The sequence below is a fragment of the Lampris incognitus genome, chromosome 11 (assembly GCF_029633865.1).
Source record: "Lampris incognitus isolate fLamInc1 chromosome 11, fLamInc1.hap2, whole genome shotgun sequence".
NCBI classification, from domain to species: Eukaryota; Metazoa; Chordata; class Actinopteri; order Lampriformes; family Lampridae; genus Lampris; species Lampris incognitus.
The window spans coordinates 6,995,145-7,007,790 of NC_079221.1; the positions used below are offsets into that span (position 1 = coordinate 6,995,145).

Below are 12,646 nucleotides of genomic sequence, written 5' to 3' on the forward strand. Positions count from 1 at the left end.
ACGTGTGGATGAGTGACCGCGCAGCACTTTTTGTCTGGCGTTATATATTCAAATTCCAAGTTCTGTCAACCTCTGCAGGTTTTTTTTTTCTAACCGACACCTTTTGCACAAGTTCTGGTTTTCTGAGTAAAAAGATCAACTTACTGAAGCATAGTGGGCCCTAGCGTTGAATGGGGCTCCTGAGTGTAACAAGCCCTTTGTGAGCATCTTTCCCTCACACATAGCCTTGCAGTACTAAATAAAGCCTGTCTTAACCCTTTCAAACGTCTTCCCCCTCGTCATTATCTTAACTGGCCACGGCCTTCTCTTTCTATATCCATCCATCCCCAGGACCCGGTTCTCTTCACGGGCACCATGAGGAGGAATCTGGACCCTTTCAGCCAGCACACAGACCAAGACCTGTGGAATGCACTCCAAGAGGTACTCCAGCGTGGTTCTGAATGATTCCCCCTCATCAGCCCAGGGGGGGATCCCTCTGTCCCCCTGCACAATGCTGCCATTCAGCCTCCCTGCTCGCCACAAGTCATGGGGGGAAATCCCATTAGGGCCGTGGGGCCCAGCTCAATGTGCGGCTTGTAACTGGGAACCATTGAAAATGCAGAGGGAGATGTGTTTGGGCAGTCAGGCCAACCGGGATGAAGGCTCCCCCCACAGTGAAGGGCTCCAGCTCCTGGTCCTGCCTATGAATGGGTTTGGTGGCCTGGATTAAAGCTAGAGGCTGGCCACAAGAGAGCACTGGCCAAGGTCATCGGTAGACCCGGCCCTTTATTGTGGCAAGCGGTTAATGGGTGTGTTTGGATGGCTCTTTAAAGACATCCCCACAGGAGGCCTTTATGCAGGAGTAATGAAGGGTTGGGGCTCTGCTCTCCCTCTCTGCAGGTGCAGCTGAGGGCCGCGGTGGAAGAGATGCCCAAGAAGTTGGAGACGGTGCTCGCTGAGTCGGGCTGTAACTTCAGCATGGGTCAGAGGCAACTCGTGTGTCTGGCCCGGGCCATTCTCCGGAAAAACCGCATCCTCATCATTGACGAAGCCACAGCCAATGTGGACCCAAGGTCAGAGGACACTTGAGCATTTGATGTCCACCTTAGGATAAGCAGTGACACCGTATGGGGGGAGTTAAGACGATTCTGTCAGGAGCCCTTAGAAAAAATTAGAACAGAAGATTAATAACTTTATTTGTCAGTGTGATATGTTGGCTGGCATATGTTTGCTGACGGATCGCTGACATGCCATTTCATATGCAACTAGTTGCCTATAAACGAATGTTGCCGCAGCAGGGTTTGTTTAAACTGATACTGAATTGAGATAATTCTAATCATCATGGAAAAAATAGAAAACATCAGATATTGGTCCATTAATATAGTGTGGTGTAATATAGTTTTCTGGGGAAAGTTGTACTGTATAGGGAGAAATTTATCCATAGACAGACCAAACTTTGAGCAAATACATAAATACTTTGCCCTAAAGTCCAATACCTCGCCAAATGAAATCAAATGTCACACTCCTCAATTAGTGTAAAATGCGAAGAACCACAACTTCATGCTTTGTAGTGAACAGATTATGTTAGAGGGTTACATTATTTTTTATTTTCAGCCAATTACCCCACTCTTCCGAGCCGTCCCGGTCGCTGCTTCACCCCCTTTGCTGATCCGGGGAGGGCTGCAGACTACCACATGCCTCCTCCAATACATGTGGAGTCTCCAGCCGCTTCTTTTCAGCTGAATGTGAGGAGTTTTGCCAGGGGGACGTAGCATGTGGGAGGATCATGCTATTCTCCCCAGTTCCCCCCCCCCCCCAAACAGACGCCCCGACCGACCAGAGGAGGCGCTAGTGCAGCGACCAGGACACATATCCACATCTGGCTTCCCACCCGCAGACACGGCCAATTGTGTCTGTAGGGACGCCTGACCAAGCCGGAGGTAACACAGGGATTTGAACCAGCGATCCTCGTGTTGGTAGGCAATGGAATAGACCGCCACGCTACCCAAGAAGCCCCATTATTTTGATTTCTCTTTATAACTGGCCCAGAGCAGTCAGCAGTGGGTAGGTTGCTCAGATGTTAAACAAACATAAGTCAATAGCGTAGTTCAGGGATGATGTTTATTTGCAGATCAAGCTGGGAGATGGCGCCGCCATGGGTTCTTTGCTTCTGTCTCTATGGGAAATATGAATGGGATTTTGGTTATACCTCTGAAGTAAGGTCTGTAGTCAACACAAGCTTATGGGATCTGGATGTTTTTTTTCTATGAGATAACTTCACAAATGAGTTTTCAACCTCAAGCACCTCTGATACAAGTAAAAAATTAACAAAGGGTAGCTGATCAACCACAGTGTTCTATTTCTGCTTTACTGAAGGTGTACTACCAATTGTATTCTAAACTACCAAACTCTCATTTGCATCCTTGCTGTCAACTGTGATCAGTGTTGAAACCAGTCAGCAGTGACGAGCTACAATGGTATAGTTCAGTGTATTCTCTTTCACCACCTTGGTTAAATGGAGGTCTTCTGGTACTCTGTACTACAAGTGTATGCAGCTGCACATACCTTGCAGAGCATCAGCTATTGTTTTGTGCCAAGTAAAATCCCTGCCCAAGGGTCTGTGGGAAGAGAGTTTTGTTTCTGCTGAGGTGTTGTGTTCCCTCTGCTCCTTTAGAACTGATGGCCTCATCCAGCAGACTATCCGGGACAAGTTTCGAGAGTGCACAGTCCTCACCATTGCTCACAGGCTTAACACTATCATTGACAGTGACAGAATACTGGTAAGTAATGACACAGAGGAGACCCATGATTGGTTGAGCACACAAGTCAGTGGGTCTGTTACAAATAAACTTGCTCATATAGTTTTACAGGCGAGTAGATAATTAAGATAAACAGAGAGCAGGAGACAAATTAAAAAAGAGTAAAACTAGAGTGCACTCAGTAGAGTGCAGATCTCCGCCAGGCGTACGCATCTCCCCTTTCTGTGGTGTTCGAACTTGGCGACAAACTCTTTTTTTTTTTTTTCACCTAACGAGAGAAGGGAAAATACACATATACACAGACAGAAAAAGGTGTTTTTCCTGCCATTATGAGACTTTTTGCAGCGATATGGAGAGAAGAGTTTTTAATATGCAGCAATCTACCTAATAAAAAGGTTTTGACCGTCAGTCTGTGGATGTGCAGCCTCCTAGGCGGACCCTCACATGAAAGCGACCAAGTCTGACATGAAATGACAGACATCAGGCTATCATAATTTCAAAGCCCTTATTATGAGACTTCAGATGTGTTTAACTGTCGCAGTTTTCATGATATAAAATGAATCAAGGCGAATGACTGCTCTGCTGTTTGACTTTCATTCATAAAATAATGGTAAGAAAACATAGCTCAGCCATGGGAAATGTTTTATTGTAGCTACTGAGATGATTTCCAGCTGTGACCGATTAATCCTACTCTTGAAATTGTATTTTTGTAGTGGAATTTTAACATTGGGGACTATGCCACTTTTGCATGGTTCATCCAGTGTTCCTCCAGTTCTCCTGTGCTGAGATCAGCAGCGATGATTTTTTTATTTGTTTTGGATTTTTTCTCCCCAATTGTACCCGACCAATTACCCCACTCTTCCGAACCATCCCGGTCGCTGCTTCACCCCCTCTGCCGATCCGCGGAGGGCTGCAGACTACCACATGCCTCCTCCAATACATGTGGAGTCGCCAGCCGCTTCTTTTCACCCGACAGTGAGGAATTTCACCAGGGGGACGTACCGCGTGGGAGGATCACGCTATTCCCCCCAGTTCCCTCTCCCCGCCGAAACAGGCGCCCCGATCGACCAGAGGAGCCGCTAGTGAAGCGATCAGGACACATACCCACACCCGGCTTCCCACCCACAGACACGGCCAATTGTGTCTGTAGAGACAACTGACCAAGCCGAAGGTAACACGGGGATTTGAACTGGCGATGCTCGTGTTGGTAGGCAACGAACTAGACCACCACGCTACCCGGATGCCCAGCAGCAAATGATTTGACTTCTCATTTACTTTCAAGACTCATACCCGAATACATAATATTTTGGTTTTGACACTATCACTGCCTGATCTGACTCAACCGTAGATGTGAGTCGCGTATGCGTACGGTTCCCTCAGAGCGGGTAGCGATGTAAAGCAGCGTTGTTCAAGCGAGCTAGCGAGTGAATGAAGAGAGTGCGTGGCGATAGCGAGAATAAACATTTTTCGAAGGTTTTTAATCACTGCAACCATGAGAGGCTCTTCACCATACAGTCTTGACTGTGCACAAAAAGTTTTAGGCTGGTATGTCCAGTAGTATATGAGATGAGCGCAGAGAGAGAGAGACACACACACATACATGCGCGACCAAACGTATAATCCTCTCCAGGCTACCGACTGGTGGAGATAAATATAACCATCACGGAGTTTGGCTCATCTTATGAGGCCTTGCACATAAAATGGCGGATAGATATAGTGGCTTGAACCTGGAAGAAGCCTTTTTTTTACTCTGTCAAGTATGCTGTCTTGTGTATTTAGTGCAAACTAGAATGTGAAATAGAGTATAAAAAATTAAACGCACTTCAATAGATCTGCTAGCATTATACATCTCATCTGACACATGACCGTGTGAAGGATAGAGGGTGTCATCTACTGCATCTACTTGATATTCTTGGAATTTAAAGCCTTCTGAGAACTGTGATTTAGGGCTATACAAATAAACTTGACTTGCCTTGACAGTCCCAGCTGACAGTGTGCAGGCCCTGCTACGCAACCTTTCTGGAGTTTCTATTCATTGTATATGACTACATCTGGACCAATTTCTGCCTCACTGCGTTCGCGCTCATTCAGCCAGTAGGTCAGCCTGTGCCTGTGCCTGCGCTCCTGCCCCATGCCGGTTGATCTTTGGCCTCTCCTTGCTACTGCCTGCGGAGGTGCCAATTAGTACCATTTGTGGTAGCATTTGTTTGCTGTCCGTAAGGACAGTGCACGGCCTGGTGGCTGGCTGGTCACTGAGAGGGCTGAAGAGAAAAGCCAAATGTCATCCAGCGAGGACCGTTCCACACCTACACTCCAGTTAAACGCCCCCAGATTGTCATGCTACCCGGCAGGACCCGCTTGAAAGCCAATTTAATTACCTAGTCTAAATTTAAGCTACGCAATTGATTGACATTGAATGACATAGTTTTCTTCAGTTGAAACGCAATAGTCTAACATCCTTCTACTGAACTGTTGATTATTACAACAGCTTCAAAATTCTCCTTTTCACACTCAACACTCGCCAAAACGAGGCTTAAGTTGTTACAAACCACTCGTCGCCCATTGTAAGAAGATCTTTCTTGTTTAAATTTGTCTGTAATATAATGGTAGTCCCTTCCATGCTCCTTGAATTGGCGCTATTCTTTGTGTGGTTTACATGGCATGTGATGACAGAGAAATGATGGTAATTTTCCCCTGCGTGTATAGGGTGTGATTGTTGGCTTTGACTGGGGGACCTCCCTTGAGCCGCTGAAATGCCTGGATAAATGCACGGATAAATGGCTGATCTTCAGTCTGTCAGTGTCAGCGTGCTAGACTTTCACACTGCTAACAGACTGTGCTGATTGTCCACGGGCCCGTCGGGCAAAAAAAAACAGGTCCCCCCCCGTGTTTGCCGTCTGCGTGAGTCACATAAAATGGAGGGTTCCAAGGTGCAGTGAACTACTGTTTCCCCTTTTGCCCTGCGCTGTCTGCGTGCATCGCTTAGCAGTCAAACAGCTGAAATGTTAGTTTTTAAAGAGGTAAAATACACAGGTGGTGACACACACACACACACACACACACACACACACACACACACCCATCTGTGCATGCGGGTGATTGCAGGTTCTGGACGCCGGCAGGATCCAGGAGTACGACGAGCCATATGTCCTGCTCCAGAACCCGGATGGAGCGTTCTTCCAGATGGTCCAGCAGACCGGCAGAGCCGAGGCCCACTCCCTGCTCCATACAGCCAAGCAGGTAACCACCACGCCCACCTTTGTCCTGGTGCTGTGGAGTCAGGGAGCATATGTCCAGATTTCTAGCTCTGACTGTACATGTGTTCGCTCACCTCCGAAAACGACACATCGGAGCAACTGAAGATATGCCTAGCCCTGACAATGCAAAGAAGCTTGATTACCATTTTAATTTAAAGGGCCTACTCGGAGCGTTGCCGCACCATAACATTAATTTCATGAAAGAAATTGCCACTTTGTAGATTTACATCCTATGATTTTATCGAAGAAGACCCCATTTAATCTTTTTTTTCTCCCCCCAATGTAATTTTGAGATCATTTTAGAGATGATTCCAGAAAAGCAGCTTTCTTTGCACTATATCTATTTTGATATATTGAGTTTAACTTCATCACGATTTGGGATAAACTTACTATGGGGATTACTGTAATAGAGAATGTCCACTTTTTTTTTTTTTCCCCTGTGAAATTCATTTGTGATGTATTTCCCCTTCAGACACTCTGCAGATAAGAGCCGGCTATTCATTGTTCAATTCCATTTTTATGTGCATCTGTCTGCGACTACAGATACCGTATTGCAACTTCAAACAGGTCTTTGTGAAATAAGAAAAAGTAGGCATCATTTCATTTTCTCTCTGTCCCTCGCACAAATTTATCAGCAGAGCTGTATCTCCTCAGCCGCAGAATGAAATGGGTGAAATACTGATTTCAAAGACTCAGCACACTGTGGTATTATTTGGTATCTTCTTACCCCGCACACTGGCGGATTGCTGGCGACATTGTCCAAGCCCCTTTACGTTTTCCTTTCTTTATTGTAGTGGGGGCTCTCCTCCGATCAGATTACCGCAACATCCATAACTGTCTTACACCACTTATTAAATACTGAGACGTTCCACAGGCCGAGTGTGAAGTTTCTATAGTTGTCAGTCAAAGTTAAAATAACGTTAAACCATCTGATACCAACCTCTGGCTGCTTTGTCCGAGCTGAATGAGAACCTCGGCAGTACAGTATATCCAATACTGGGGGCTTACCCGTTTTCCACCCTTTCTTCTCGAATCGGGTGCCACAGAAGTCGCTGGTTTTGTTGTGGTCTCTTTGTGTAAGGAAAACTGTTCTATGGACTTTTTGAATAAACATGGAAACACGTTTTCTGAGGAGATCTACAAATTGTAAATCAGGTTGCTCAGATTTAGGAGCCGCTATTGGTGAAAACGAAGTCGTCTGGTAATTCCGGCGATTATCGCAGATGCAAACCCCCCACCCCCCCCCTCCGAATTTCACAGTTGTTTCAGGAGTAAATAAGCCACTTTTGCATGCTCCGTCAGGTGACGGATCCCTCCACCAAGCTGCGGATCTGTCATAAATCAGCCCTTATCAGATCTCAGATAGATTAGACTGTGTGTTTGTACATCTGTGACACTGCTTCCCTGATACCCTTCCAGGTTTACACGAACAAAAGCCGCTGCCGTCTGCCGGTCGGAGTGACAGACGTTCGCTGTGCCGAGGAGAGCCGTGTCATCTTCGAGACATCCCTTTGACACTTTGGAGAGTCGCTGTGACCCCGCACTGTGTCTTTATGCTTTCCCATCGCTGAGGCAATCCCTTACTGTCAGAAGGCAACCCAATACGGCACGGTCCATCAAATGAAAATGTCTGTTCGACACACAGTAGGCCGGTGTAGCATGTTTGACTGGCACAGTCCCTGGGCATGTAACAGAAAAGAGGCAAGCGTCCGAGGCAGGTCGTGACTGTAGTGGCGGCGTGATACTGTACGGCTGTTTATTGATTAAATCCCACTGTGTTTATGTGTGTGTGTGTTCTGGCCTCTCGGGTAGCTGAATCCAAAACCGGCACTTGAAAGAGCGGCGGTCTTGGATGCGTTTATTCTAGTGCAATAAATGATTGTTTTCTTAATTTGTTCAGCTTGACACGAACGTGACCACGTAGGACGAAGAGTCCAGGTCTTGGGAGTTTATTCTGAACGAGCTTTAAGAGGAGGAGAACCTTAGAGGAGACACCGGTTGTTTTCAGTATTACTGTGCCTTGATCAGAGTATTGATCTTTTGTAATTGCACTGTACTCATTGATTGTCTTAAAAGCAGATTGGTCTTCTTGCACTTTTGACTTTAACGGCTGTATTGCTACCTCAGTCCTTGGTCACCAGATAACACTGACGCAGGTCAAATGTAAAGCTTTATGTCATGGCGTTTGAATTTGCCGGCGCACCAAAGAGCATGTGTGTGACACAAGTATGTAAACTCAAAGTCTCTCCAGAGCTTTCGCCACTCACTGAAAACCTGCTGTGAGCTCTCGCCCCCCGTTCGATGTGTCGGAGCAGGATGTTCAGCTGCGCGTTTAAAACCCTGACTTGTTTTCAAGTGGTAATAAAAATAGAGAATTTCGGCGTCCGGGTGGCGTAGCGGTCTATTCCGTTGCCTACCAACACGGGGATCGACGGTTCGAATCCCCGTTGTTACCTCCAGCTTGGTCGGGCGTCCCTACAGACAAAATTGGCTGTGTCTGCGGGTGGGAAGCCGGATGTGGGTGTGTGTCCTGGTCGCTGCACTAGCGCCTCCTCTGGTCGGTCGGGGCGCCTGTTCGGGGAGGAGGGGGAACTGGGGGGAATGGCGTGATCCTCCCAGGCACTACATCCCCCCTGGTGAAACTCCTCACTGTCAGGTGAAAAGAAGCGGCCGGCGACTCCACATGTATCGGAGGAGGCGTGTGGTAGTCTGCAGCCCTCCGCGGATCGGCAGAGGGGGTGCAGCAGTGACCGGGAGGGCTCGGAAGAGTGGGGTAATTGGCCAAGTACAACTGGGGAGAAAAGGGGGGAGGGGGATCAAAAAAAAAATTAGAATTTCACACCTTGTCCATGACAGAGGTATGAAAATGGAGCCTTTTCAGGTACACATTTATCCACAGTTGTTGTTTTTCCTGTCTGTTGTGTGCACGGTTGTTAACGTTGAGTTTTATTGAGGGTGCAATAGTCAATCTACCATGACAGTGCTTAGGACAATCACAATTGTGAAGCTGTACATAAACCATGTTGCGACAACACAATTTGAATGCAATTCAACAAATAAAAACTGAAACTGATTGCTTGACTATTTCGGTCATGTGTTTTGCCTGCACAGCATTGTCTACTCATATATATATATATATATATATATATATACACACACACACACACACACTGATAAGCCAGCAATGTCGTCATGCTGCTGCTCATATTAAATTGTCGTGTTTGGTGTAAAACATGACGCTACACAATGGTAAGTGGTGTCGGCCAGCCTCCCAACAGTTACTATGGGCAAATTCAAATTGAATCGAAATCAAGGAAATTGTCAAAATTGGGTTGTCTCGTTAACTATCCTCGTTATCTTAAGCGCGGCATCGGTAATAAGTCTTAATTAAAACACAATGTCGTCATCTTCAATTAGGGAAGGAGCCGCTCGGCTCCTCTTCAAACTGACAACAATTAGGGCCAGTGACTCCACATTCGGGGCTGTCGCCGAGCGTCTGGCTGGCTGTAAACCGGCAGTATTTAACCGGGGCTCAGATTTGGGTCGTGAACCAGGGGCCATCGGTTCCCTTTTTTGAAGCCGAGTGATTTACACAATTCATTAAAGCCAGTGAATCTTCAGCCGGCGACATATTAAATGGTTACTTACGCTCAAATAGCCCCCCGGGAGTTGAATTGTTGGGTCGCGAATAGATTAAAGTTTACATTGAAAAGAGAAATTGAATTCAGGGGTAATCAATAGCATAATGGGCCAGTGAGAGGAGCCGGCTGCCTGAAATGAAATTACCATATTTTTAATCTTAATTTTCCACTCTGTTTATCTGACAGTGTGGATGTGCAATCCAAACAGATAATGAGAGAGTGGGATATTGACAGTGGGGTCCTCCAGAGTGCTTGTTTCAGTGATTAAACGCTGTGATCTGTGATTACTTTGTGTCGGGTGTCAGGCTGGGGGCCAGGGCCCGGCCGAGACGCAGGCACACAGCAGCTGGAGCACCGCGGGTCTCCGAGGTGCTTAATGCACATGACACAGCATTGACAGCATTCAAAACCCTATCAGGGGGCTGCGCCGCCCGGCGGCCCGTCACAATAGGAATACTCGGGGCCCTATCTACATCAGAGTCAGCATATATCCTCTCTGCTCGCCGCGCGATAACAGCCCGCGCAAGAATGGCGACAACAAAGTTTGCACAATAAGTATTATTAACCGGATACTTTTCCCTGCGCCGCTCATAATAGGGCCATTTTAAGTCATATCTGAATAGGTGTGCGAACGGCAGTGTCGTCAACATAGTGCTGATGTAGCTTTAATGAATAGACGTCTGAGCAACAGAAAGGGAAACCTGGCTGGCGTGCACAATGAAGTTAATTCCAAAGAAATAAAATACAAAATGAGCTCCGGCACAATGAGGAGGCAGTGAATAAGACGACGGACGCGTTGAAACCGTGACAGCGAATCCCGTCCGCACTTTTATGCGGCGAGTGATCCGCCGGTGCCGATTCGAGGTTGCGATACGCGTTCTATTCAGCGAAAGGTGCGTTGTTGTCCATTGAGAGCGGCAGTGGTGATGTAACAAAAATGTAACGAATAATGGAACGTAACAATGTAACAAAAAGTATCGATGACAACTAAAAAGTGTAAATTGTTTAAGCTTGTTTTTGTTATGAGGTGGTATAGAAGTAGGTCCACACGGCCGTTTTGGGGGTAAAGAGACAATTGCTTTTTTGGGAGTGGGGGGGGGGGGACCCAACTTTGTGTGGGGTAAGCATTTTCTTTTGTGATGATGCTGCCGTTTGACAAACGAACACCGACTGAAACGCACGGCGCAGGCGTGTTAACGGCAGGGAGCTAGTCGGCGAGTGTCAGACAGAGACGACGAACCCAGATAGCAAAACTGCTGCGGCCCGGACCCGTCCCACGCCCGACACTTTCCATACGGGGCCCACATACCGCGTGGAATGACGGCACTTGGGCGGTCCGCTCCTGTTTGCCAGATCTGGGCCAGAACCGAGCCATAGTAATGCCGCATGTGCCACATATTTGCCAAAGGGGGCCCATATTCGTTTTGTGATATTTGGGCCATATTCACCATTCACCACCCGGGCCACTTCAGGGTCACATCCAGATCACATGTTGCCGAGAGCACCGGATCTGCCAAAAAAAGGCCCACATTTGATTCGGCATATTTGAGCCATATTTGCTGTTATACATGTGGGCCACTTCAGGCTCCCATCCGTTTTGTCAGGGCCAGAAGAAGACCAGCAGTGCCGCATCACTGCCTGAAGTGGCCCACATCCGGGTGCTATCTGGGAAGCGAGATCGAGCCTCAGGTTTTACTCTTCTTTCTTTCTTTTTTTTTTGTGGGCAACTCAGACCTGACTGATCCCAGCATAAAGTACTTGTTGAAGAGAAGGAGAAAAGGGGGGGGACGGGATTTCGACAGGCTGCAGTGAAATTAGGAGAATTGACTATGGCGGCTTTGTTCCTGGGCTGATGTGTGTGTGTGTGGGGGGGGGGGACTCCCCCGAGAATACGAGCTCCGCCTTTGCAGAGTGCCTGCAAACTGAATATCTGACAAGTTCCCAAGGCCTGACATGACTGAGACCCCCCCCCCCACACACACACACACAAACACACAAACAAAGAACACCTATTGCACCTTTCAAGATCCGCGTGGTGACAGTGGATGCAGTGTGATAGCAAATGGCTTTTTATCTTGTTAAAAATAGAGCTACACACACACACACACACACACACACACACACCCGTGCACTTCAATTCAGAGTATGTTGATGCTATTTATACTCTAGATTGGCACGACAACCTAGTTAGACCTGGTTCTTCCTGTGACAGCCGCACTGTGTATAAGTAGAAAACTGAGAACTGCCTGATTTTGATTTACAACTTTCTCGATGATCCCTAACTAGGAGGTGCACTTTGATGTCGTCTTCCTCTCTGCAGACAAACGGCAACTTTCAGCGCGAGTGGCCCCGCTCCCAACACACACACACACACACACACACATATCTAAGGCTTAATCGGCCCATACTGTATCATGCAGCCTCAGCAGTTTGTCGACTGCCGACCTTGTCACCTTAAAGTCTGGACAACTAATGCCTCTTCAGACCGTAATTACGGGTCGCAGACGTAGTGGCTGATTCTGCACTTTAAAGTCTCCCGAGCTGTGGGGAGTTACACTTCTCCTCAAGCTAACAACGGGGCCGTGTGTCGGTGAGGATCTGGCGGTGCGATACGTATCACGGTACAGGGCTTATGATTCAGTATATCGCGGCTTCATAGGCCGGTGTTCTTTGCGCTTATGCCGCTTCCTGCCTCAGTTTACGTTGTTGGGTTGGCGTGGACGAGTCGAATGGCCGACGGTAGATCACGCTGTTATCCAGCGGTCGTGGGGGGTTGTTACACGCAACACAACATGTTTGTCGCGAGCCTTTACGTGTAAACAGCTGAGAATCGATACAGCGGTTCTGAGAATCGATACAGTATCACATCGCGATACTCGAGTGTATCGATGTTTTCCAAATTACTCAAATCGATAAGAAAAATCCCCTTCGACCATTTTGTTTGCGTTCATTTGTTTAGTGAGTAGATCAGTTGAGAATTGTGCTCAAACGATTAACCGTAATTCACTCA

At 47.3% G+C, this 12,646-nt stretch overlaps 1 protein-coding gene across 1 annotated transcript in view; it reads left to right on the top strand.

The window, feature by feature from the left end:
• The window catches only part of LOC130120537 (ATP-binding cassette sub-family C member 4-like), a 50,808-nt gene extending 42,251 nt beyond the window's left edge, over nt 1–8,557 (top strand). Inside the window, exons 27-31 of the mRNA XM_056289116.1 lie at nt 331–420; nt 880–1,052; nt 2,654–2,759; nt 5,844–5,978; nt 7,415–8,557. Coding sequence (XP_056145091.1) covers nt 331–420; nt 880–1,052; nt 2,654–2,759; nt 5,844–5,978; nt 7,415–7,510 — 600 coding nt within the window. The 3' untranslated portion in view covers nt 7,511–8,557. The remainder of the gene's footprint in view (nt 1–330; nt 421–879; nt 1,053–2,653; nt 2,760–5,843; nt 5,979–7,414) is intronic.
• The last annotated feature ends 4,089 nt before the right edge of the window (nt 8,558–12,646 follow it).